The sequence below is a fragment of the Fukomys damarensis genome, unplaced genomic scaffold (genome assembly GCF_012274545.1).
Source record: "Fukomys damarensis isolate Sample0158 unplaced genomic scaffold, DMR_v1.0_HiC HiC_scaffold_39, whole genome shotgun sequence".
NCBI lineage: Eukaryota > Metazoa > Chordata > Mammalia > Rodentia > Bathyergidae > Fukomys > Fukomys damarensis.
In genome coordinates this window covers 73,472,858-73,499,196 of record NW_022900951.1, presented here as the reverse complement: position 1 = coordinate 73,499,196, position 26,339 = coordinate 73,472,858, and the positions used below count along the sequence as shown (strand labels likewise).

General features: G+C 38.0%; 1 protein-coding gene and 1 long non-coding RNA gene across 3 annotated transcripts in view; one reads left to right on the top strand and one right to left on the bottom strand.

The window, feature by feature from the left end:
* The window catches only part of Diaph2 (diaphanous related formin 2), an 857,618-nt gene extending 842,402 nt beyond the window's left edge, over nucleotides 1-15,216 (bottom strand). Inside the window, 1 exon segment of the mRNA XM_033760220.1 lies at nucleotides 14,657-15,216. Within this exon segment, the coding sequence (XP_033616111.1) occupies nucleotides 14,657-14,788 (132 nt within the window). The 5' untranslated portion in view covers nucleotides 14,789-15,216.
* The window catches only part of LOC117284720, a 22,234-nt gene continuing 10,121 nt past the window's right edge, over nucleotides 14,227-26,339 (top strand). For both annotated transcript variants that reach the window (XR_004515805.1, XR_004515804.1), the window contains exons 1-2: nucleotides 14,227-14,316; nucleotides 17,961-18,015. This is a non-coding gene — a long non-coding RNA (uncharacterized LOC117284720). The remainder of the gene's footprint in view (nucleotides 14,317-17,960; nucleotides 18,016-26,339) is intronic.

The following is a 26,339-nucleotide window of genomic DNA, read 5'->3' as shown; positions in this document are numbered from 1 at the left end:
GCCTTTGTCATGACCATGAAATTATCTAATAATGGCCAGATTGGTATTTTTAAGAACTGTGTTCATATATCGCTAAAATCCACAGTCACATCATTTCATGCTCATGGCTCTTTTCTAGCAAGTGATCATATATCTACCCCTCTTCCATGGCAGCAATTCAAAGAATTTTCACTTTTTGATTATCAGTGGCACTAAAACAAAGGGCTCCTAGCTTTGCCTTTAAATTATACCCAACCATAGTGCAAATGGAGGCCAGGTTCAACCATTAGCAGTCTAAAGGACCAGCAAGTCTTTAGGTTAATTTAGAGCTACCTAAAGCTTAGGCTCTTAGGCAGTATAGAAAAACATGCTTGAACATATAGATTTTAAAGACATACTAGCCTTTAAGTCCAAATTCGCACTGCATATTCTCAAGCTACTTACTGGCTCTTAGCCTTTTTTGTCACCTACAAACAGATTTCTGTGAGGGTAAAATGAGTGAACATTGAGGGAAAGGCAATCTACCATGAATTCCCAATCATCCCTGTACATTCTTGTTGAGTATCTCAAAGATCCTGACAGTTTTGCATTTAAGCCATTTCCCAGGGCTTTTTTTGTAGCAAGTGATCTTAAAAATGAGGTAAGATGTCTCCACCCCAAAAAAGAGCAGGTTTGTTTCTTCTCACTAAAGCGGCAAAACCCCAAATTTCAGTGCTCCTTCCTGTGACACAACTAACTGCCTGCATAGGCATTATCCGTGTGCACTTTATGGCACTTAAGATCACAGTGAACCAGTATATCATCGTGACATTCCGGGTGCTGCTTTTGCAAAGAATAACAAACTTTTTTTCTGACCCAGAAGTCTTGGGTCACCTGAAATAATCCATACTAACAAGTGGGTATTAGGGTAAAATCACAGACTTTACAAAGTTCTTGACAAATACACACACAAAAACTGAGAACAGCAACTGCACTTATGAAGTTATATATTATTAAGAATCAGCACTGGGTAGCCTGAGTACTATACTTGGTCAGTGAACAAATGCCACCACCTCAGGATTAGCATGACCTAGAATGGAGCTAAAACTATGACTCATGACCCTACAAAGAATGCATGGTTAAACAATGATGATGCGGCCTTCATTGAATGAGGCTAAGTCAGACTCTAAAAAGAGGACTGCAAAATTAGCTGGGATATTCACTCTTTAGCATCCACCCTTAAACAATCATCTTTCATAATCGCAAGATTTTTTCTAACTGAAATGCAGAAGCCACATATTTATGTTAGAACAGATTTATTACAGCTCTCAAGCACCTTTGACTCTCAATATGTCAGAGATAAACAGAATCTTGCAGATAATCTATTTGGACTTCTGTAATTTACAGAAAAAATTGACAGCCATAGAAGATAAATGACTTTCCCAGAATTATGTTTTTTTAAAAGCAGCCAGTGCATTTCTATGTAATCTTTTTTAATAGCTAGAAATAAACTCTTTAAAAAACTTAACAGGATGAAGTGTTTTATTTAGCTTATTTCAACTGTATGTAGCATACAAAATACTCTTAGATTCCATAAAATACAATAAGGGGTCTTGAAAACATGAACTGGAGGAGCTAAAATCAAAATGTAATTATTACTAGTTTATGGTAACATGATTGGTGATGAGGTGTGAATGGAAAATGCTTTTATGTAAATTTGCCACATTCAGGAACTGATTTCACACCACTCTGCATGTAATTTTTGTGGTTAGACAATAGGAAATGCCATTGATAACATTCCTGTAAACCAGTAAAAAATGACAAGGAATAAAATGACCTTCAGAATTAGAAACACGCAAGTGATAACATTATTTAAAGGGGAGGAAGGAGGTTGAAAGCTAAGACTTGTAACGTAAAATAATAACATGTCTTGATCTACAATTAGCTACAACAGAACCAGCAGAAGTGTGAGAAATTGGGCCAACAGCTGTGCAGTTTCTACTTAAAAGTGTAACTAATACCTCAATTCCACTTTATACAGAGCTATTACCATTTAAAATTTAGGATTTGGTCTCAGGCCAATTCAGCTTACATAAAAATAAAGTGTTTACATCTCATAGAAATCCATAAGAATATCTAAAAATGGTTTGATGAAGCAAGTATAGGCTGTAGTCAAGAAGTCAAAGGATTAGCAAGACAAATATATGAAAATCTAAACTGCCCAACATGGACAAAATCCAGGCCATTTTTATTATTTTCATCATAAACTTATTCTTTCCTTTAATGGCTTGTTTAAAGACCATTAGCTACTCGACCAAAGGGGGAAAAATGGAAGCTAATGCAGTGCTGATGAAAAACAAGCTGTGAAGGCAGCCTTAAAAAAGATTATTTTCACCTACAAATGTATTATGTACACACTGACTCTTTGGGAAAATATTGATTTTGTAATGTAAAGTACCAGACTTCAGAGCATATTACTAGAGAAAATCTCTGCCAATTTATTTTAAGCCATCTTAACTTTGTATACATTCTTGTTTTGCATCATGGGCAATGTAATAATCAAGTAAAGTTATGACACAAACTTCAAAACATTGTAGTCTTATCCATATTATCATGTGAAACTTTCCAAAATAATGTCAAGAAAATTAATGGGGGGCCAGGGATTTAGCTCAGTGATTCTGCTGCCTCCCTCACAAGCACAAGGACCCTAATTCAATACCCAGTTCCAAAAAAAAACAGAAAATTAATGGGGCCAGGCATGATGATGCAGGCCTGTAGTCTCAGCACCAGAAAGAAGAAGCAGGAGGATTGCCATGAGTTCGAAGCCAGCCTAGGCCACATAGAGACTCCAAGGCCAGCCTTAACTACATAGCTAAACCCTGCCTCAAAAAATAAAAATTTACTAGGAAAAGTACACAAAGAGAGAAGCCTTAATTAGGAAGAAAATTGACATTTTAAATCTCTAGCCTAGACTTTCAAGGATACTGCCATCTACACTGGAGGATTTCAATAATTCAATAGTAAATGTAATCAACTATAGAAAATATATTACATGGATATACACATTCCTTTTTAAAATCAATGACAAATGAAAAATTCCTATTCTAAGTAAGATCCTGTACTTGCTGAACTTATCCAGTATAAGAATAAAATCCATGAGGTTCTCAAATTAGTAACTAACCTATATGGGACCTTTGTGTAAATCAGAAAAAGTGAACCCAAGAAAGTCTTGGGATTAGCACATGATTTGATAAATGGTGTGACCCTCCCGGCCTTATAACCTTGAGCAATGCTTAACTGCACAGAATGCCCTGGTTTCCATAATACATACGTATGATGAAAGTTCAAAATATAAGTATATAACCTACTAGGTTTTCCTAGTCTTCCACACAGAACTTACCAGCTCTAGCCAGAAAAAATATGCTGTTAAATATTTAAGATTTCACGAGTAGTCGATAACAAAGCACATAAAAAATACCTCCATAGCTTTCCCTCCCCCAAGCCAAACAAAAAGAGAAAAATTGTTGGGTCAGTCCCCAACAATTATCACTAATCTATTTGTTTTGAGAAAAATCACCCACCTGATTGGGTCGGTAAATGGTCATTCAGAAATTGTAGAGTGAAGATAGATTGCTAGTCCAAATTTACTTGTCCACAAAGCAAAAGTAATTATATACCTATTGCCTCCCAGCACAATAGTATGACTAAATTACTGTCTGGAAAACAGAGGTTACACAACTTCTCTAGTAAATCTGTGTGAAGTCTAGGCTATTTGAGCAAGTCAATTTCTCATACTTACCCACTCTACCCAGTCCTAGCTCCATCACCTCATTAGGTAGCCTGGTTTTCAATTGTTAACCTCTGATATCTAAATAAGGAGACAATACAGTTCAGAGTTCTTTGCAAAGGTTTGCTCACCCAATCATTCAAATTTGGTAACCTACAGGATATAAAGTGGAAAAAAAAGGTAAATACCTCAAGTACATCAAGCTGGCATTTATTGTGAAGTAAAACTAGAGTTAATAACATAAACTTAGTTGTGACTACTGCTGTGCACACGCAAAGAGTTATTATATGAATCCCTTATCTAGAGAACAGAAAATATTTTCCATTTGCTCAACCATCTAGTACATTTCCCAGCAAGGAAAATTCTTACACATAAACACCATCCCACTTCACAAACAACAAAATGAAGAACAAGTGATTACCCAACTACTGAGTGAAGCCAAGCCTTAATTTGATCTATTTCCCATGGTACGTAGTCTACCAACACTTATATACAGTAAGTCTCCAACTCAGGAACATTAAGAGTTGTGATCTTTGACAGAGAGGAATGGATCTCACATTATAAGCATTCGAAAATGTGAACAAACTGCACAAGTAGTAATGTCTGCGGGACATTGTCACAGTTGTGCTGCTGTGTGCTTGCTGTACACTGTGATAGTGTACAGTATTACAGTGCTCAGTGAGAGCCCAGGATGTCTGGAAGCGAGAGGAAAATAGTGATGATGTGCAGGGCACTGCTAGGAAGTGCAAAACCATAAATACCGAAACAAAAGTGAAAATACAGTGTAAGAGTCGCTTCATCAGACTTATAAACAAATCCAAATTTTGAACCTTCTCCCGGAACTCATTCCTAAGTCAAAGATTTACTGTGGTCAATTTTTGCAGATACTTCTATAGAATTAAAGACAGAAGTGAGCTTAAACTGAGCTGATAGTTTATGAAGCATTTCATGTGAAGTGACTTTAAACATGATTTTACCACTGGTTCAAAACTCTAAGGAATTCAGTGCAATGTACATTAATTAGGCATACACTAGATAAAAAAATCTATTTTCAAGGCAATGGGGGTTTATTATGGATTGAACATTAGATAATACCAAGGAATATATTAATTTTTAAAGATGTAACACTTGCATAGTAATTATATTTTTTAAAAGTCAGTAACTGTTAGAGATGTACCGAAAGATGTAGGACTAAAATGACAACGCTACCTGAGATTTTCACTAAAATACGTTAGCAAGGAGAAAAAGGATGAAGCAAATTTGCAAAATCTAGACAAACAGTCTATCTGGAGAGAATATCTATCTGGATAAGGGATCGATAGTGGTTCACTGTACCACTATCATCTCTACTATTTAGTGTCTTTGAAATGTTTCATAAATTTTACAAGAAGTCTTACTAATTAGCCCTTATTACATACTCTAATAAAGTTAAAATTTCATTTTATCTCGATTACTTTTTTATTTGTTTGGTCTTTTTGAAACAGGGTTTTGCTATGTAGTTCAGGCTGGCCTTGAATTCACTATGTAGCCCAGGCTGGCCTTGAACTCAGAGATTCTCCTGCCTCAGCATCCTCAGTACTGGGATTATAGACCTGCATCGTGCACAGCAAATCTTTTTTACTTTCAGCTTGATAGATGAACAAATTAATGGTAAAGAATCCCTTGTAATTCTGAACAGATCTTAACTGAACAAGTAATCAAAAAAAAAAAAAAAGGTATTGTACCCAAAGTCCTTTCCCTTGGGTGAACATCAAAATTGCTAGGTGTTGGGCTGGGGGTTTAGCTCAGTGGTTCTGCCACCTGCCTTGTAAGCATAAGGACCTGAGCTCGATCCCAGGTACAAAAAAAAAAAAAACTGAACAGAATTGCTAGGTGTTTAAATCAATAGGCATTGTGGGAATAAATTCTTCCTAATGAAGTTTTAGATTCCTACCCAGGCCCTCCTGAATATTCACTCAGAAGCTTCTCACTTGTAATAGGTACCACTTTATAAAAGCCTGAACAGGAGAGCCTGGTAGCAAATGTGCTGGTCAGTATTGGGTGCAACGTAGCTTACGCTTCCTAAAGAACTACAGTAAAGCCTTCACAAAACCAAAGCTTGTATAAATATTGATTAGTTGAAATTTTCATTTTCTACATTCTTTCACAAAAAGACATCAATATCTTTCTCCCCAGGCTACATCACACAAAGCAAGCAAGTACTATAGCATGATTAACTTGAGTTTATATTTAAAACTATAACCAGAGTATATCATTTATGGTAAAACAGATTCGGCCTGATCAGATAAATACAGTAAGTCTTACATTAGTATGAGTTAATTTATTTCTATTGCTGACTTACACAATAAATGGTTATGTGAAGATAAATGTCAATCTCTGCATGTATCAATCTTGACCTACTATTTTTTGGGGGGGTACCGGCAATCGAACTCAGGACCTTGCGCTTGTGAAGTAGGCAGTGGAACCACTGAGCTATTTCACAGCTTGATCTTGACCTATCTTGCACAATGCATGTCTTCCACATAATGCATACTTAGATAACAAGCTTACAACTATTTTTAAGTCACCTAACCATTTTCATAGTTTCTTCGGTCTCCAGAAAAAAAAGGTATCAAACATCCCAGATCTGGCAAAAACAGCTGGTCACTTCTACATGGAAGACTGAATACGGGAATAGGGGGAAGTTGGGTCTTCAATAATAATCCTTGTAATGTGATGCCCAGAAATAGTTAACCCAATGTGCTGAGTCATGTAAATTAGATGATATTAGATGAATTAGATATTCAGAGCCTCCTGTTATTTACAGCGTTCTTTGAGAACAGGTATGATTTTACTTCCGTGACATAGTGAAGTACTGCCAGAGCAATTAGTACTTGGAATGAAATCTAGGTGGATTACAATTATAAATTGTTCAAAATGGAACAAAAGAAGAAACTGAATTTTTTTTTACTTTCAGAGTCCCTGAAGCATAATGACTCAGTGCTATAGATAATTTATTTCTATAATAGAAGTGATAGTTTTTAAACTTATTTCTATAAGTCAGTCTCCTTAATATTTCAAAAAGCTGGGGATTTAGCTCAGTGGTGCCGTGGTGTCGCAGCCTGCCTCGCAAGCGCAAGGTCCCGAGTTTGATCCCCCTTACCAAAAAATAAAGAAAATTAAATAAAAAAGATTCCCACCGCCTTAATATTTCAAAGACGCAGTTTGCTTATTTGTACATCAGTAAGGTAAAAATGATCATCAGAAAATTCAGAAGGTAAAAATGCCATAGTTATCCATCCAAAGTTTTAACAAAAATATTAAATGCCTCAAATTGAGAGAATGAAAGAAAAAAGTAGTCTGATTATTATAAAAATACAGTGAAAAGAGTAAAACTCACATCTTATATTCATTCAACAGAATTAGTTAAAAGACAGAATTAGAATCCTCCAAATGGACAAAAAGAATTAAGGCAAGGACAAGGAATCAGTCCCATGCGGTGCAACATTACAGTACTTTCTACAATAATAATATTAGAGTTATCAAATTGCAAGAAAGCCATTAAAACATCCAACTACTATCACTTTTTTTTTCTCTCCATTTGTTGTTTTTGTTTTATCTGGGTTTTATCTTGTTGTATTACTGGGAATGGAGTCCATGGCCCCCCTCATGAATGGGAGGCAAGCACTCTACCACTGCACAACACCCTTGGCCCCACAAATACTTAATTCAAGTAATATAAGGGGTTAATTATAATATCCTATGTTCTATATTTGTATAACAATAGGGGATTTCCTCAATGTGTTTTCATGTGCTATTGTTTTTATTTAAACCACTTTGTCAAGCAAATCAAGCAGGCAAGGCATGTACTGCAGTGTGTGCTTGTAGTAGCAGCTGTGGTACTTGGGAGACTGAGGCTTGAACTCAGACCAACTTGGGCAACAGAGTAAGACATCAGGCTAAAAGGAAAGCAAATAAGCAAATCAGACCTGCAAATGGAAGCCATTAATCAGAAAGCTCCAATAGAGGTTACAAGCAAATGGAAGACGGAAGTGACACTAGAGCCCAGGTCCTTTGGCTCTCCATTCCATATTCTTCTGCCAACTGCCTTAAGTCACTTTCTTGTCTCTGAGACACAACACCTGAAACCCACAATTTAAAGGGGAGAAGTTTATTCTGGCCCACTTTTCAGCCCATAGTCAGCTGGGTCCAAGGTAGGACAGCATGGCAGTGGGCTATGGCGGCCCATAAGCAAAGAGAATGAAAGAAGTCAGGGTGGGAATAAACCCTTCAAAGTCATGCCCCTAATAACTCACCTTTTCTGACCAGAACCCACCTCCTAACAGAAAGTCAGCTATAAGCCTCATAATCCAATCATCTTCCAAACACCCCCTCAATGATTGCAGGAGGTTTTAGGGGTATATCTAGATATAAACAGTTATGGCTTGTGTCTAGATGTCCCCCCAAATCCTAATGTGGTCATACGTAGGGCTTTTCAGAGGTGGCTAGAGTGTGTGATGCTGGATTAAGGGTGTGTGATCACTAAATCAGTCCACTGATTAAGTTAACATAGTTCTGGGTGTGGATAATGGGAAGGCCAACCCTGGGTGTGAGTGCTACCCAACCTTAGACTGGATAGAATATAAAGGACAGAAAAAAGGCTATTGTTGCTTGCTGCTTGCTGCTTTTGCTGCATCCTGCCCACCATGAACTGTTTCTCCTCTGTAATGCCTCTATGCCATATGCCACAATGCCTTGGTGCCCACCAGCCAACTATGGACTAAAACCTCTGCTCCTGTGAGCCAAATAAACCTTTCCTCCTTTAACTTTGGGTGTTGGGTATTTTGTCTCAACAATAAGAAAAAGTAAGTAAGACATATATCATAACACCAAAAATTTGAAGTCACCTACTAATAACAACAAAATGTTACCTGGTTCATCAGTTTTGATACTATCCCTCTACATACAACTTCAGGCTCTTCCATCTTAAGAATCTAAATAAATGAGGACAGAATTCTGATACACCTGAAAAAGTTTTCAGAACTTCAAAATTAGAGAAAAGACATAGAGGAGTGTATAAATAGGTTAATTTGATGAAGTGTATATACCAAGAAAAAAAACTCATTTTTTAAAGCCTCTTTTCAATAATTTATATTCTCAAAATGTCTGGCCTGTAGGGGGAAAATACTAGCTAATCATCATTTACTAAGTTTCTAAGCACTAACCTGCCAGGTTTTCAAGAATAAAAATAAAACAAGATCCTAAAGTAGAAGCACTTTAAGATTCTTGTAAAGGCAAGATCAGCATATAACATTTAAACTCACTACAGTTATGAGTTCCAAAGGAAGAACCCTCAGCAAGCTAATCAATGAAGGTTTAACACATTCATGAGGGGGCCATAAGTCCTATGTCAGGTTCCTGGGTAGCTCTAAATCACTGGGGATACATGCATGACTGTCTCATCCAGCAGCATGGGACAGTCATGCATATACCATCAGTGGTACAACTCATCCAATGGAACAGTCATGCATATACCACCAGTGGTTCAAGCCAGGAGGAACATGTTAATGGAAGAAGGAAAGAATACTAAGGTATGAGCTGGGCTGTGAACAAATCTGAGATTTATTAAAGAGAAACATGGTAGGCATTTCAGATTTGATCAGTGTGGGTGACAAGAAGAAGAGGCCATAGAGATGACAGGAGGAAACTGAGGGACAGGGAAATATGGCTAAGAAATAGATGAGCAGGTAAATAGATGAATAGATGAGCTGCGATTAGAGCACAGGTCTCTAAACATCAAACTCTATTATGGCACTCTGTTCCTCCTAGCTAATCTTCCTGCCTCCATTCTGACATCTCTCCAAGAAATTCTCTACAGGTTTAAATTTCTTTCTGAATAACAATTAAGCTCTTTAATGACTTACTCTGAGTTTTAGAAAAAAGATGAAAACCTAGTACACAAAGGTCCATCACGATTTGGACCCTGTCTCTTTTCTGGCAGATCCACTATCACATGTACCTTCTGTTTCAACCATTCATATCTACTGGTAAGTTCCCACCTCTACCTACCTTTATATATGATGTTTTTTCAACCTAGAATGCCTTTACCTCATCATTTCTTAAAGCCCAGTACAAATATCACTACTATAAGCCTTTTCTTATCTCACTCAAGTATACAATTTGACTAAGGTGTCTATCACCGATGTTTTCACAGCATGCTTCTATCATCAAACTTATTATACTGCTCTTTAATCATTAATTCACTTCCTTGATGTTTTCACTAGACTATGAGCATCTTTATATCACCAATCCTTAGAACAGTGCCTACCACATAGTAAGTACTCAGTAAACACGCTACACAAATGAAAATCATTGTGCTCAGAACTTATTTAAAAAAAAACATGATTTATCTAATTGTAAATAAAAAAAAACAATACTCAGGAAGCTATAGGATAACCAGAAAATTAACAAGTATTTTAAAGCCACAAATTTAACTTTACTGTCTAAGGAAACAAAAATTTCAGAAATTACACATAAATACAAAGTCAAAGTGCAAAAACATTATGGTACAAGCCTGTGATACCAGCATTCTGGGAGGCTGAGGCAGGAGGAAGGAAAGTTTGAACAAGTCTGAGCAACTTAGTGAATTAGCAAGAGATTGTTTCAAAATAAATGAACAAAAAAGGTCTGGGGATGTTGCTCAGTGATAAGTCCTGACTTCAATCCTAGTACCAAAAAAAAAAATATGGTCAAGTCATTCTTACACCAATATTGTTTGTGTAGTATGTAGTATAAGTTCTACCTTAACAGTGGTCTCTCTCAGTAGTTAAGTACTTAATTTTAAATATATGAGAATCAAGACATAGTTCCTTCATAACACTTCTACTACTAAATGGAACAAAATATATGGTTGACATCAAATCACTAATTAATCTAAGAGGCATGCTGTTTGAAGGCATGCACTACAATCTAGGCCTAACCAGATAGTCACATATGATCCAAAACTCTACTACTAATGCAGTATTCAAAGTGATGAGTCCAACACAAGATTGCTTTCCTTTAAAATAATCAAAATAAAAGGATCATTATGGAGGCATACATGAAGGAAACTGGAGTGACTTATTAAATTTTTGTTTAATTAACCTTAAACAGAAGTCATTACAGACCTGAAATGTCACTGTGAAAAAAATTCTTAATAGCCATCAAAACATTGAAGATAAATCAGGTATGTTGGTGCATGCCTATAATTCCAGCACTGTGGAAGGTTGAGGAAAGAGGATCAAAAGTTTGAGCCCAGCCTGAGCAACTTAGCAATAACCTATCTCAAAATTTAAAAGGTGGGGATGTGGAGACGTAGCTGGATATAAAGGCCCTGGGTTCAATACATAATATAAAAAAAATAAGTTGAGAATATAAATGAAAGTGGTTCCTGTGTATAGAAAACATGCTTTCCATCTCCAGCTTTCAGGACCATGACAAACTAAATGAAAACAACTGAATCACAAGCCTTATACTTATTAATCCATTCTACTAGAGACTGAATTTTCTATGTAGCAGAAACTTCGTTCCTAGCTAATACTATGAAGATATTGTATAGTTTAATTTCATTTTATACCTATAATTTTCTTCAATATCAGCCAACCTTGTGGTCTGTACTATTTCCCTGTTCCCTTCACCACTGACCTCCTCTCCTCCCCAACTTAGGGTGGAATCAACTGTCATTTCCTTTACTGTCTTTCTGCGGTACTGCAATAGTTCTTATTCTTCCTATAGATGACGAATATCTTTGAGAAACTGATGAAATCTATGGAGTCCAGAAAAATGAATATAGATTTAATTTTCATATAACTTGAAAAGTTTAAGAACTCATATCTTCCACAATCACCCACATATAGAATTTTTATTACCACACGGGTCTCTTTTATAATCCCTTTACACACAGACAATTGAAGACTATTACAGTGATTAATACTCAAAATAATAAAATATAGTCTAAATAAAGTTTTACCTTACCAGGAAATTTTTAAGTTAAGAACCTAGATTCCATCTTACTCTAGAATGGCTATCATGAAATTAAAAAATAATAAATGCTGGTGAGGCTATGGGAAAAAAGAACCTTTCTACATTGTTACTGGGAATGTAAACTAGTACAACCATTATGGAAATCAGTATGGAGATTCCTCAAAGAACTAAAACTAGAAATTCCATTAGACCTAGCTATTCCCCTTCTAGGTACCTTCGGGAAAGAGTTACACAATATTACAGTGATATGTTTATAGCAGCATAATTCATAATGGGTAAATCTTGGAAGCAATGTATATGCCCATGGCAAAAGAATGGGTAAATAAAATGTGGTATTTATACCCAACAGATTACTACTCTGCCATAAAGAATGATAAACTTGTAGAATGATAAATTGTGTAGAAAAATGGTTGTACCTTGAGACCATAATGTTAACTGAAATTAATCAGACGTATAAGCATAAACATCACAATGCAAAACATAATTAAAGATTATACTAAAAGGGCCTGGCATGGTGGCGCACGCCTGTAATCCCAGCACACGGGAGGGTGAAACAGGAGCATCGCTGTGAGTTCAAGACCAGCCTGGGCTACACAGTGAGTTCCAGGTCAGTCTCAACTACATAGTGAGACCCTGTCTCAAAAAAAAATATATATATATACTAAAAGTTAATAGGAAATAGGAGAAAGATCTTTTTTGTAAAAGGGAAGGAGACCAAGAGCAGGAAAGGCAGAGGGGAAGGGGATGAAAAAAGAATTATGTTATGTACAAAGTGTTATGTACATGCACCATCTCCCCAGAAGTAATGTAATCATTGTGTACTACAAACATGTACTAATAAAAAATAAAAATTGGAAAAAAAAGAATCCCAGCTGAGGTCTTTCTTAAAGTTTACCAAGTCTTATTGTTTGGTGAACTTGTTTGCCTTCAAATGTGCTGTAAGGCCTTCTTAAATATGCTTTTACTAGCTCTGATACATCTGATTATAAAATCATGTAAGGCTCAAAAGTTATGTTTGAGCAAAAAACAAACTTTCATGCTGCTACTCATCTTGGCTTCAAATTCTTGTTCTGCTACACTAAGCTATGTTCAACATGGAACAGAGAAGTTAGCTACAAACTGAAAGGGATACTATCTCATAACTATCTAGTTACCTTGTCAGAGCAAGTAAAACATAAAAGAGACAGGGCAAATAGCCAAAGAGAAGGCAGTAATATAATTAAGGTGAAAATACTGACAAAAGCATTTTCTTAGGAGTATCCTTAAAGTGAAAAGTTCATGCCAGGTATACCAAACTACCTGCAGTAACTAACAGCTAACTTTTATTTTTACTTAAACTTTTGATTACTGATTAAACCAGTTTTGTATGGGGGCCAAAAGAGGAAGAAAAAGAAAAAAAAAGGAAATTGGACCATCACTCTTTCACCACAAACTGATACATTTCAAAATTACATTAGAAGTTTAAATACATCAAACTCTACTGACAGACTCACAAAACTTCTAAGTTTCATGATGGCGCAGGTACCCATTAAACCCATCAACCTTCTGCTACCAAGACAAGTCATAATGAGCCCATGGCTCAGTTTTTTTCATTTGTAAATCATTAGATAACAGGACACATCAAGTAAACAATTTCTCAATGTGCCTCAAATTAGAGTGGAACTGATGGGATTTAAATTTGTTATCTTAATCTACCTACCAAGTCCCTTTCCACACAAGGGAAAGCTGCACATTTCCTAAAACAATAAAGCCTTAACCACGGTTTTCCAATATAAACAGCCCGTAATTGAAAAATAGGACCCGACAGAGAAATACAATGGGTCCATACCAAAGGGCAGATGTCATAGGAAATGGCTTTAGTTATTAATAAGTCACCATTTCACCCTGTCTCATCTATTACAATCAAGTTGCTGCTTAAAACTCAAATTCAGACATGCAACACGTGGCTTGTACTTCAGTTCTGGACCAAGAATCATCTTCAGCAAAAAAGAGTACTGTATTTGCTGTATTTTTACTGAACCCTTTCCCCTCATGCCACCCAAATTAGAAAGTACACTAAAAGAGGAACCCCTCTAACTGATGAGCTGAGGAAACTCCAGTATTTTCTAATGCAATACCAGGCCCCATATATAGTATTTAATTTCTCTGTATATTCAGTGGCAGGAAATGGACTGCTAACCACTGGTCTGTACTCTCAAGACTTCGAGACTTGCTGTCTGCCTACTGCTTTTGAGCGTTTCTTAATCCACTGAGTGGAAGTACTGTGACTATTACACACACAGGACAGTTGGTGGTACCTCACCCAGCCTCCAACTAACTCCCACGCTACCCCCACTTTTTCAAAGAAATGTTTCTCGGGAGAGCACATGGAGAGAGGCAAGGGAGAAAAAAACGCTCGTAGGCGCCTCTTCCTCGGATTTCTGGTAAAGGGGGTGGGGTGCGCCTGCGCTGTGATTTTCTTGATTTGCTTGGCTGTGTGAGTGGGCTCCCAAGCATTCGGACTGAAAAGGAGGGTGGGTCCCCTGCCCGGGTCCCTAAGTGTTAAGAAGCGAAACAGCCACCGATAAAAGGTGGGTGGGAAATGGAATCGAGCAAAGAAGGTTCGTGACCACAAGTTAGACAAACAGCCCTGCCCAGTACTAGGATTCGCGGTCTCCCCAAGTTGGGGTGGGGACTTTCTCCTCTCTCTGCCTCCCAGGCTGACGCGAGTGAGACAGGGCTTAAGGGGGCGAAGGACTGCTCTTCCGCCCCCACGCCGTCGCCGCTCCTTTAACGGCTCCCAGAGAGACACTGTGAGGTCGAGGTCGCGGTCACTCTCGGAGGGGGCCCCGGGGCCCCAGTGTTCGACGGCAGGCGGACCCGGGACGCTCCTCGTCCCCCTAGGCCGGCGGGGGCTGCGGGAGCACTCACCAGTTTGGGTTTGTTTTTCGTTTCCTCTTCGTTGGAGGCCCGGTTTCCCGTGCTCCGCTTGTTGCTCCGGCCCCCACCGGGTTCCTCGCTTCCGCCTCCCGCTCCCGACGCCGCCGCCCCGGGCTGCTCCATCTCTCTGGCCCTGTCACCTGTGCCCTGTAACCGAACCTCCCCTCAACTGAAGAAACCCCTCGGGTGCTCACGCTGCCCCGCGTGGACTCCGCAGCACGTCCTCCTTAGGGAGACTGTGTCTGCCAGGAAGCTACAGATTTCAGGCCCTCGGGGCTCCTGGCTCCCCGGCGCCCCCCCGACGCAACAACAGTGTTGCCACTACTCAGCGCTGGGGCAAGCCCTGCCCCTAAGCAGCTGCAATTACCAAGGTCGCCGCCGCCCTCAGGGCGGTGTTTAGGGTAGAGGAAAAGTGGGTGGGTATCTCTTTAAGAGGGCCTCAACGCACGTGATTCATCAAAGTGCCTAGAGCCGACCGCCCCGGCGCAGAAAGCTGCTTCCTATTCCGCGCTCAGCTGGCCTGGCTACTGAGCATGCCCAGCACCGCGACCGGCGCCTAGCGGAGGACTTGCAGCTGAGGTTAAGCACGGATTTCACTTCCTACTAGCCTACCGTGAAATGGGACGGAACTTGTCAAGACAGACGTGGAGTGGCCCATTTTAGAGATGGGGAAACTGAGTACCAGGAGCATTTGCTTGTGTTTCACTGGCGGCGCGACCCGAGTGTCAGCTTCCACTGGCACAGGCCACAGCACCCTCCCTGACAGAGGCCTGGGGGGTGGGAATGGGGGTGGTCTGGCCACACTGTGGGAAGTTTAATTAGCAAGGCAACTGGCAGCCTCTGGACAAACGACAGGGAGCACTGATTAATTGCCAGCCATAGATAGACTGTTTGGGTCAAAATGGAAAGAGTGGGCGCTTCTATTGCCATGATTGCGCTGTGACCAAACAGTCCTTCCTTTATTCCCAGTCTGCTGGGTAGCTCAAGCAGCAGGCACCCACCTCCTAATCCAGTGGATGTTGTTAAACTCTTTAACCAAAGTACGGATATAGTTTACAAGTGAATTGAGTGTTATTTTCAGTTTCCTGAACTAGTTTAGGTTTAGGATTGTTGTAGGGAGTGAATAAGATCATGTGTGTCAAAGTTTTGTTTGACATGTTAATCCCTAGACAACTATTGTGTTAGGTGTTTTTGTGCTCCAGCAGCAGGGTCCTTGAGTTGTCCCTAAGATTTTTTGTTCTCAGGAAGAGGCCTATGTTATATTTGTTTCATCTTATTTCAAAGGTGCCCCTCAAAAATCAAGAGAGAACATTAGAGGAGCAGGTCAGGATTTGAGTGAAGCACCAATTACAGAATAAGCTAACGAAGCTACTACAATATAAATTTAGACACCATATACATGTTCATATGCCTGTTACTGAAGATAGCAAGCTAGGACTCCTTTTGCCCTTTACCTCTTCAACTTGAAATCATCATATTGAATTGAGTTTGTATCTGAACACATTTCTTCCAAGAACGTTAGGATAAATTTGACAATGATATAGGTGGGAAAAAATTAGACCCTTATCTTTCGCCATGCACTAAATTAAAATCCAAATGGATTAAAGATCTAAATATTAAAACAGAAACATTAAACTTGCTGGAAGGTAAGTTAGGCAGAACTCTGGAAGACATTGGTATAGGAAAAGACTTTATGAACAAATCTTCAGTAGCACGGGAACTAGCAGATAGAATCAACAACTGGGATCTCATCTTACTAAAAAGCTTCTGTACTTCAAAACAAACCATCAGCAGAACTAAGAGACAATCTACAATGTGGGAAAAAATTTTTACCAACTGTTCCTCAGACAAAGGACTATTATCAAGGATATATAAAGAACTCAAAACAATCAGTCCCCCCAAATATAAAGACCCGATTCAAAAATGGGCATCCAAAATGAACAGACATTTCTCAAAGAAGTAAAAGCAGCAAGAAAATATTTGAAAAAATGTTCCACATCACTGGTCATTCGAGAGATGCAGATGAAAACAACACTGAGATTCCACCTCACCCCACAAAGAATGGCTGCTATCAAGAAATCACACAATAACAAATGTTGGCGGGGTTGTGGGGAGAAAGGAACCCTCCTCCATTGTTGGTGGGAGTGCAGACTAGTGCAACCACTATGGAAATCAATATGGAGATACCTCAAAGAGCTTGGACTGGAGGTTCCATTTGACCCAGCCATCCCTCTGTTGGGTATCTTTCCAAGAGAACTAAAAGAATCATATCACAGAGAAGTATGTGCACCCATGTTTATAGCGGCACAGTTTGTAATAGCTAAATCTTGGAAACAACCTATTTGCCCATCCGTTGGAAACTGGATAAAGAAGTTGTGGTTTTTCTATAAAATGGAATATTACTCAGCCATAAAGAGCGAGAGAATAGATTCATTCATAGGAAAATGGATACATATTGAAGATATACTCCTAAGTGAAATAAATAAGTCCCACATGTGTAAATACCAAATAGTTTCCCTGGTGTGAATATTCTGCAACAATGCATAAGATTCTAATAAGATTACTGACATTTAGAAATGGGAAGAAAGGAGCTAAAGGTGTAGGGAAGGTGGGATGGGTAGGGGAAGAGTAAAAAGGGAAAAGAAAAAAATGTGAGAGAATGAAAAGATGAAAATAAAATGTTTGTAGATGGGGAGAAAAGGAGGGGGTGAAGGGAGGGCAGAGGTAAGGGGAAAAATGAGAATCAAGACCTGTCATGTAGAGGTACAAGATCCCAACAATGAATGTAACTGTACTGTATCCCTAAAAATGTGCCAATAAACTCAATTAAAGCTGAAAAAAAAACTTGAACCGTACAGTGAAAGAACAGTAGCTATCTTAAAACAGTTTTAATCCCAGCTTCATCTTTGTCGTTAAATTGATTTTTAATCATACAGGCATGGCTCCTGTATCCCTTAAATGGTAAACTACCCAAGGACAACGAGGAAGAAGGAATACTTGAGGAGCCCAAATTGCTTTGCTAAGTTCCTCTTTCACTTACAATTTTATGTATATTTTGAATTTGACGCGCTACTCACATGGTTTAATTTATCTAGATGTCACCCCTCTTGAAATATTGAGTACATGACCAGTTTATCCAATGCTTTCATGTAATTTCTGTATGAGAGATGTGGGTGTGGGTGCAGGTAAGGGTCTTTCCAAGTTCACATATTGCTCAATAATCTGCTCAGTAGACATTTCTTGAGCTACTTAGAGTAGGCCAGATGATTTACAAAGGTTTTTTTTGCATTAGCAGGATGAAGATTTTAGATTTTCTGTCCATCAGAATCTCAGCCTACTGGAAGAGACAGGTAAGCCCATGGAGCACATGAGAGAAGTAACTAACCAAGTGTCAGAAGCTCTGAGATTCCTTCCCAAAGAAGACCAAGTTTAAGCTAAGTGCTAAATTTCTGTTTGTTTCTTGGTTGGTTGGTTTTGAGACAGGGTCTCCCTGTGTAGTTTAGGCTGGACTTGAACTCACTATGTATCCCAGGCTGACTTGAAACTTGCAACAGTCCTCCTGCCTCAATTCCTGAGTGCTGGGAGTATAGGTGGGCGCCTGTTGAAACTTCTGTTTAAAGACTCTTAAGTATTTGTTGGCTGCCTACTAGCACTAGATATTTTGAGTACAGTAGTGAACAAAGACAGAAGTAGTTTGCTCTCGTGGAGCTTTCAGGCTATTGGGTAGTGTATTCAACAAAAATGCATCGGGTGATTAGAATATAGACAAATGAGCATTCTAGACAACAGACATGATGATAGCGTATGGAAAGACTGTTTGGTTATGAAACTGAGGCGTGGAGAGCTTGTGAGCAAAAGAAGAAACAGAACGAATGACGAGGTTCCAGATCTTGAAGGACCCTACTTGTATACTTCCTTATTATTGTTTAAAAAGTGAATAGTGGGATTCGGGAGAGCACTCTAATATAAATGAATGATTACTGTTTGGAGTATATAAATAAACCCAAAAATAGATTGATATTATTTAGAATGTAAGGTTGGGTTTCACCATCTTCAGGCCATATTTGCCTTATTTAATATTCAATTAAAGATACCTGTGAGATGATCGGTAATCTCTTCTACAAAAAAGTGAAAAAGTTAGTCCCTAATCTGGCTTACATTTGACTTTGTTATGGTTATCTTAGCTTGCCTTAATTCTTGATGTTTGACTTATTAACATTTTGCTCCACTTAATGTAGTTTACCAAAAACAAGAAAAAAATTTGAAACCTTTTCTTCAGGCATCAAGGTGGCCTCTCTTGAAAGCTAACACAGGAAAGGGGCCACTGCTCTCAAGTCAGAACACTTTGTCCATGGACTATGAAGCAAGCATCTCACCAATTACCACTGATCTCACTTCATCTTGTTCCTTGAGTTTTGCCTCCCTGGTACACACAGATAGGCTTGTAGATGGAGAGACATCTTTTCTCTGATGCTGAAGAATAAAGGAGGCTACCCCCATCAGTTGGAGTATCAAAGATGTACTTTAGATACAGTGACCTTGCAGTCTTTCCCTCTGGCTTCTCCTCAATATAGCACCAATCAGTATGTAAAAGCCACCCCTGGAAGGACAGAAAGATAAAAGGCTGCTAGGCTTTTGCAGAATGAGAGATCCTTCAGAAAGACAAATATAGCATTATAGCAGAATGTCTGGCACTTTTTAAAAAATCTCTATGACATCTAGTTTGTTGTTAGCCACATACTCTATGTAGCAAGCACACTGAAAATTACAATTCAGAAAATCCAGTCACGGGAATTGGGATTAAGAGCAAATTACTAGTCCCTTAAAAGGACTTGCAAGACAAGTACTGAGCAAAGCAGAGCATTGGTCTTAAACGAACTAGGTATCAGACAAAGTCCATGAAAAGCAGGCAGACACAGGGAAATGAAACAGGTACCCAAAATACCCAATTACTTCAACTAATCTGTGAGATCAGAGTAGGCCCAACAGTCATATGTCTGCTTGAGGCTATGCCGGAAAACTACTGAAATACTGCTTCTTAAATCCTCTGTGACTAGGAACAATCCTGGTCCCAGTGGAAGAAAGGAACAACAATAAGAAAAGACCTGAAAACAATAATAAGCAGTAATGGTCATTCACTTGGAGGTAAAGGTTAATGGTTTAGGTGTGCTGATTATAGGGTTTGGAGACAGCGAGCCAGTCTGCTACAGCATAGCCCCATGAAAATTTGTCCAGGAGACAATAGTGCCAATTTCTCTCTTAGGGAAAGTGTCATGTCTCAGAGTCCCCAGATTCTGGTTTTCTAGACTGTGCTGAAAGCCACCCCTTTAAATTTTATCTGGAAAATGTGCTTCTATTCTACATTAAACAAAGCCGCAAAGTGATTTTTAGGAATGGCCTAACAGGTCATGAGTTGTAATTGTCCAATGTATAAATTACTAAAACATAGGGGTAGTAATGAACAGTAAAAGAAAAGCTTTTGAATTTCTTGTTTAATTATGTTCATCAGAGAAACATACAGTGATTTTTTAGGGACACTACTTATTTTACAAACTATAGACTTTTAAAAATATCAATGTAAACAGTTCCAAAGCAGGACTCAAATTTTACAATTAAAAACTATTATCTCCTTTCCTTTTGTGTTTTGTGGTTATTTTGTGACCTTTTCAAAAATATCAAGGAAAATTAAGGAATGCATGTTGAACATCTGTAAATAATAAAGACATTTTTATATCTGGACATCAACATGCAAGTCTAAAAACAGATTTATTTGTTTCTTATATATTCTCTTACATCAAATTTAACATATTCATTGAAATATAATTCACATATCATACAACCTACTCTTAATATATCCAATTCAGTGTTTTTTTAAATTGTATTACTATGAACACAGTCAATTTGATAATATTTTCATCATCCAGAAAGAAAAATTTCACTCCTTGTTATCATTTCCCTCAGTCCCCTCATACCACCCATTCCCAGCCCAACTAATTACTAATCTACTTCATGTCTCTATAGATTTACATATCCTGGACATTTCATATAAATGGAATCATGCAGTTGATGGTCTTTTGTCACTGACTGGCTTCTTTCACTATAAATATTTTTCTCAAGGTTTATCCATTTTACACCATTTTTTGTTTTTGTTTTTTGAGACAGGGTCTCACTATGTAGTTGAGACTGACCTGGAACTCACTATGTAGTCCAGGCTGGTCTCTAACTCACAGGGATTCTCCTACCTCAGCCTCCCTAGTTCTGGGATTACAGTCGTGTGCCACCATGCCCAGCAATTCCACACCAATTTTTAATTGCTCATTATTACCTATCTGTTTCCAGATACAAGTCAGTTGTTTAAGCCCCCTCCCCTGCTGTGCATGCAGTCAGTGGTAAACATATACCTACTTATAATTCCAGAGAGTTGACCTTCTAACATGAACACCAATCTTGCCTGTACCTCACATGGCAAAAGTGGGAGACTTGGGGTTTGATTTTCCTACATAATGATGTAATAGAAGAATTCTGACCCAGGGCCTGATAATCTGACATTTCATAGAAATGACCACAAACACCATATATTGTCAAGTATACATTATGTACCAGAATAGCTCTTGAGAGTTTATGTAAATTGATTTAACAGAGAAACCTAGAAACCAATAACATAAATTGTATTTTATATATTACAAGAGCAGGGAATATATACATAAGTCTTACTTGTTTTTAAGTCTTCCATGTCAACATATTAAAAGCTAAAATGTACATTTACAACAGCATCAAATTCTTTCTGAAGGACTTCTTTGTAGAAAAGAGTGTGTGTGTGCATGTGTGTGTTGCTGAGGGTCAAACCCAGAACCTTGTATATGCTGGGCAAGTACTCTACCACTGAGCTACATCCCCATCCCAGCATGCAACGTTTTAGGACAAATTTGGGGAAAGACTTTTAGTCACTGGATGATTTCCTGGGAAAGAGAGAGCAAGATAACTACTTTGCTACTTCTTTTATTTCTTTTTTTTTTAACTAGCCATCTAACATTGCCTGTGCTGCTTTCAAAAGAGAAAGGCTGACTTGAACCATTTCATCAGCATCAGCTGCTTCACCTGGTGCCTTGATATTGTACGAAGGCAGACCTGCCTTTAAACCCTACTAACCAAGCCTGATCTGGATAAAATTTTCATCCTTTAATGACACCACATTGTTGCTTCACATGATTAAAAAACCTCCCAAACTTGGCTTTAGTAGTGGCCAAATTCAAAGGCTCAGAGGGTGAATTTGATTCTAAATCCACAGAATCATGCTTTTTTATTTCAAGCCACATATGTAGGTATGGCCCTATGACAATGTAGAACTGTTAATAGAGGATTGCTTTTTTTTCCTTTTATAAACTATTTTTGATGATTACATATGATATAGAATTATAGAGCAATCAAATTTTATCTAGCACATTAAAACTTACACATAATTTTAATTAAATAATATTATATTAACAAATGCTGGGTACTAACCATGTCCGAGGCAATGTGTCAAGGCTAAGAGAATGATACATGATTTATGACCTCAGTAGTCTTGGTACCTAGTCATGGAAATTGACAAGCACACAGATTACTGCAGAAGAGTGTTACAGAAGCCTATAGGAGAAAGAGAATTGGGATGGTTTTGTAGGCCTTTAAAAATAAGTAGGATCCAAAATGTTGGGGTGACACTTGAGGTAGACAACAATGTAAAAAAGAAAAATATGGGCTGAGTTATAGAAATGGCCTAATAGGCTGAAAAGTAAGTCTTGTGATTGCATAGAGGAAAATAAAGCTGGGAAAGAAGAGGGGCCAAATCAGAAAGACTTCCAATGCCATCCTGAATTTTGAATTTATTCTGAAGTCTACGGAGTTGCCGGAGAAACATGAATGGAGAATTTTTTTTATTAGTATGTGTGTGTAGTACATGTTTACATTCCTTGTGTGGAGTTGATACATATATATAACAGTCTTAATTCTTTTTTTTTTTCATTCTCTTTCCCTCAACTCCATTTCCCCTCCCACCATCTCTCGAGCCCTTCCCATTTTAAAAGGATCTATCTCCCCACTTCCTATTATCTATCTTTTATTTGGCTCTTTATTCATAATTTGGGTTTCTCATATAAGAGAAACCATGCAGTATTTAAGATTGTGTTTCTAATTTACTTTACTTAACATTATGGTCTCCACTTTTTTGATATTGGGAGGCTGGGTGATGAGAAAAAAATTCAAATAGGTAAAGTGGGCACTATAGGAAGTAAATGTAGTTCCAGCTGTTTGGGAAGCTGAGGCAAAAGGATCGCTTCAGTCCAAGTTTGAGGCCAGCTAGAGAGAGAGAGAGAGAGAGAGAGAGAGAGAGAGAGAGAGAGAGAGAGAAAGAGAGTCAATGATAAGACACATAGGATGGGAAGCAATACCAAATAAGCTGTACATTAAAGAGATGTAACCAGCAGCAAAGTCCAAAAGGATGAGGTGTTTGATGACAGAAATCAGAAAACCAAGGAAGGGTTTGCTTCCTTTAAGAAACAATGTATCTTTGGAAAACTAAACCCTCCTTAAAATAAACTTATTACTTAGAATTCCAATTTTGGGATTGCTTTCAGAGATAGTGCACTAGCCAATCCAGAAAAGTAATCTTATTTCTTCATAGAGGGTACTCACTCTTGACACTATGTGTATCTCTTTTTTATTCGTCCCCTTCCCCCTCTCCTCCCTTCTCTCCTTTACTCAATTTAGCTCATTATTCTCCCCTTTATGCCACATGTAGTAATCCTAACCCCTACTTTCTGTTCCACAAACTCTGTCCTGGTGTCGGCCTATGATTTGACACAGGGCAGAGCTATTCTCAAATTCAAGGAGCCAATTTCAAATTAGCAGCAGGGTAAGCAATGCTAAGAAAGTATTAGAAAGTGGACTGACTGCCATAATTTTATTTGTGTGCTGGAAGACTGCTCTAACATGCAAATTATTTACTAAGTTAAGGATTGCTTAGACACATGCTTATATATTAAAAGGCATTCACAAAGTTCATGAATAGATACACACATAGATCGTCCTTAATTTACCATATTATTATATACATGTATCAGCATGTGCACTTTAATAATGACAGAGAATAGGAATATGAGAGGCCATATTCATTTTGGTTTTCAGGAATAGATTGCCTTTCACTTTCTAAATTTACTCTTTCTCTCTGTTACTTCTGGAAAGCTGAACTAGCTTAATTTTAACAGTAAGCTACACTTTGGAAATACATTCAAAAATCTTTAGCAAATGAGTCACGAACAGGAGAGTTATAGAACAGAAAGGAGAGAAAAATAAGACACAAATGATGGATGTGGATTGAATTAAGGAGGGGAAATCTGCAGGAGTAGTTTGCTAAAATGGCACCACTCTATCTTCCCAAGGATAACAGCTTTATGCAGATGTTTAAAAAGTGCTAAACCGCAAATGTAAAATGCAGCAATAAATGAGAAAGAATGGGGAGCCCCATATTGAGTGAAGAGGGAGAACCAGAGTCAGGGGTAGATGAAATAAGAGCTGGATAAAATCCAAAGCAGCAGAAGCTGTCAGGAATGGAACAATGCACCACAGAGGTAGATAAACAAAGGAAAAGATGAGTCAACTGCTTTTGATGGGTTAGGGGAGTACTAATCCTCCAGACACCACTGAGAGAACAAGCATCTCTGAGGCAGGAATGAGGTCAAGAAAAAGAGATACACATAACAACGTTAATGTTGCATAATTATCTCAATGGGCGCTTCAAAGAAACAAGGCATTTCATGTAATCTGGGTCCTTGGTATTTCAGCAGGGAATATCACCTATGAAACTGCCTTACTCCAAATTCACAGCCCCTTCAAGTGAGCACAGAATTTATCACACCAACAGAAATCCATAGATTCATAAGAAAGTGATACATTTAAATTTGACTAAGATCGCCTGTGAACTAGTCTTTGTCATATTTCAGATATACTGGTTAGGAGGCTTTTTTTTAATATGTATTACACAGAGTCTATGAGAGGAAACTATCTAGGACTATAGAGACGCAAGTATTCAAAATCAAGAACCTGGGAAGCAACACATCTGTCTTGTTTGACTTGGGATGGTGAGAAAGAGCAAGGAGGTAGTCATTCAGGTTGATAGGATTAGCAGAGTCCATTGAAAAACAAGCTGTAGCTAGTGTATTAAGTATCCAGTTTGGCAAGTCAGTCAAGGCAGTGAGGGATCCAGGTAGCAAATATCCATGTTCACCATCATACAAGTAATGTTCTGTCTGGTTGAGCAAGGATCAGTTCTATCTTCTCAGCTTCTAAACAGAGAAGAAACTTTCTGCCTATTTTCCACTGGGACATGCCCGGTGGATAAAGCTCCTTGATTCAAATCTCTGCTCCTCCACTCTGTATAATTTTGGTCATGCTACTTGATTCCATGTATTTCTTAATGTCTAATATAGTACAGTACCTACTTCATGGGATTTATTAGGATTAAATGAGACAGTGCATGTCAAGTGATACTTAAAAAGTGTTTAACAAATACATTTTAGCTATTATGGTGTGAGAGGAAGTATATGATATAATTTACTCCAGCCTTTCTGACCTTGCCCAAGTAATTGATCTTTACTGTGCCTTCATTTCCTCATAAATAAAATGGAATTATGAAGAATGCTACTATCATAGCTTACTTTGTTGGAAAAATTAATTGAGTGTAAAATGTTTAGTACAGTGCTTGTCACATAATAAGTGCTCAATAAATGTTAACTACTATTATTATTCCTTGAGGTTATGTGTAATTGCCTGAACTCCTTTTCAAAATATAATTGACACACAATAAGCTGAATATATTAAAGTGTACAATTTGGTAAAATTTAACATATGTATATAATCTTATACAAACATTGCTTTAGTCAATAAAAAACATATCCATTGCCCCCAAAGTTTCCTTGTACCCCTTCTGCCTCCCACTCAAGTTTTGTCTCCAGGCAAACACTGATCTACTTTCCATCACTACAGATTTGTTTACATTGTATACAACCTTGTATAAATTTAATCATATGACATGTACTTCTCTTTTACTGGCTTATTTTATTCAGCATAATTATTGTGAGATTCATCTATGCTCTTGCATTTTTACTACTGAATAGTATTCCATTTTATGGATATACCAGTTTTGTTGTTTTTGTTCTTTCTGTGCTGGGGAACAAACCCTGGGCTTACCAATGCTAGGCAAGTGCTCTACCAATGAGCTATACCCTTATCCCCACCCCCTCTTTTTTGTTACCATAACTTATTTTATTCATTCACTTGTTGATAAATATTTGAGTCTGGTGCTATTACTGAAACAGAAGAAAGAAAGAAAAAGGTGGTAAAGAAAGAGGAACAGAGAGAGACAGAAGGAGTCAAGAAAGAAATAAAATAATGAAGGAAGGAATATTTACATACGTCTTTCTGTATTTGTAGGTTTTCATTTCTTTTGAGAAAGTACCTAGAAGTGTGGTTGGATCATATGCTAGGTATATGTTTAATTTTTAAAGAAACTGCCAAAGTGTTTTATAAAAAGAGTTTGCATCATTTTAAATTCCCACCAGAAGCGTATGTTCTGGTTCTGCATCCTTGGCAACATTTGAGATCTTTTTTTTTTTTTTTGGTACCGGGGATCGCACTTAGG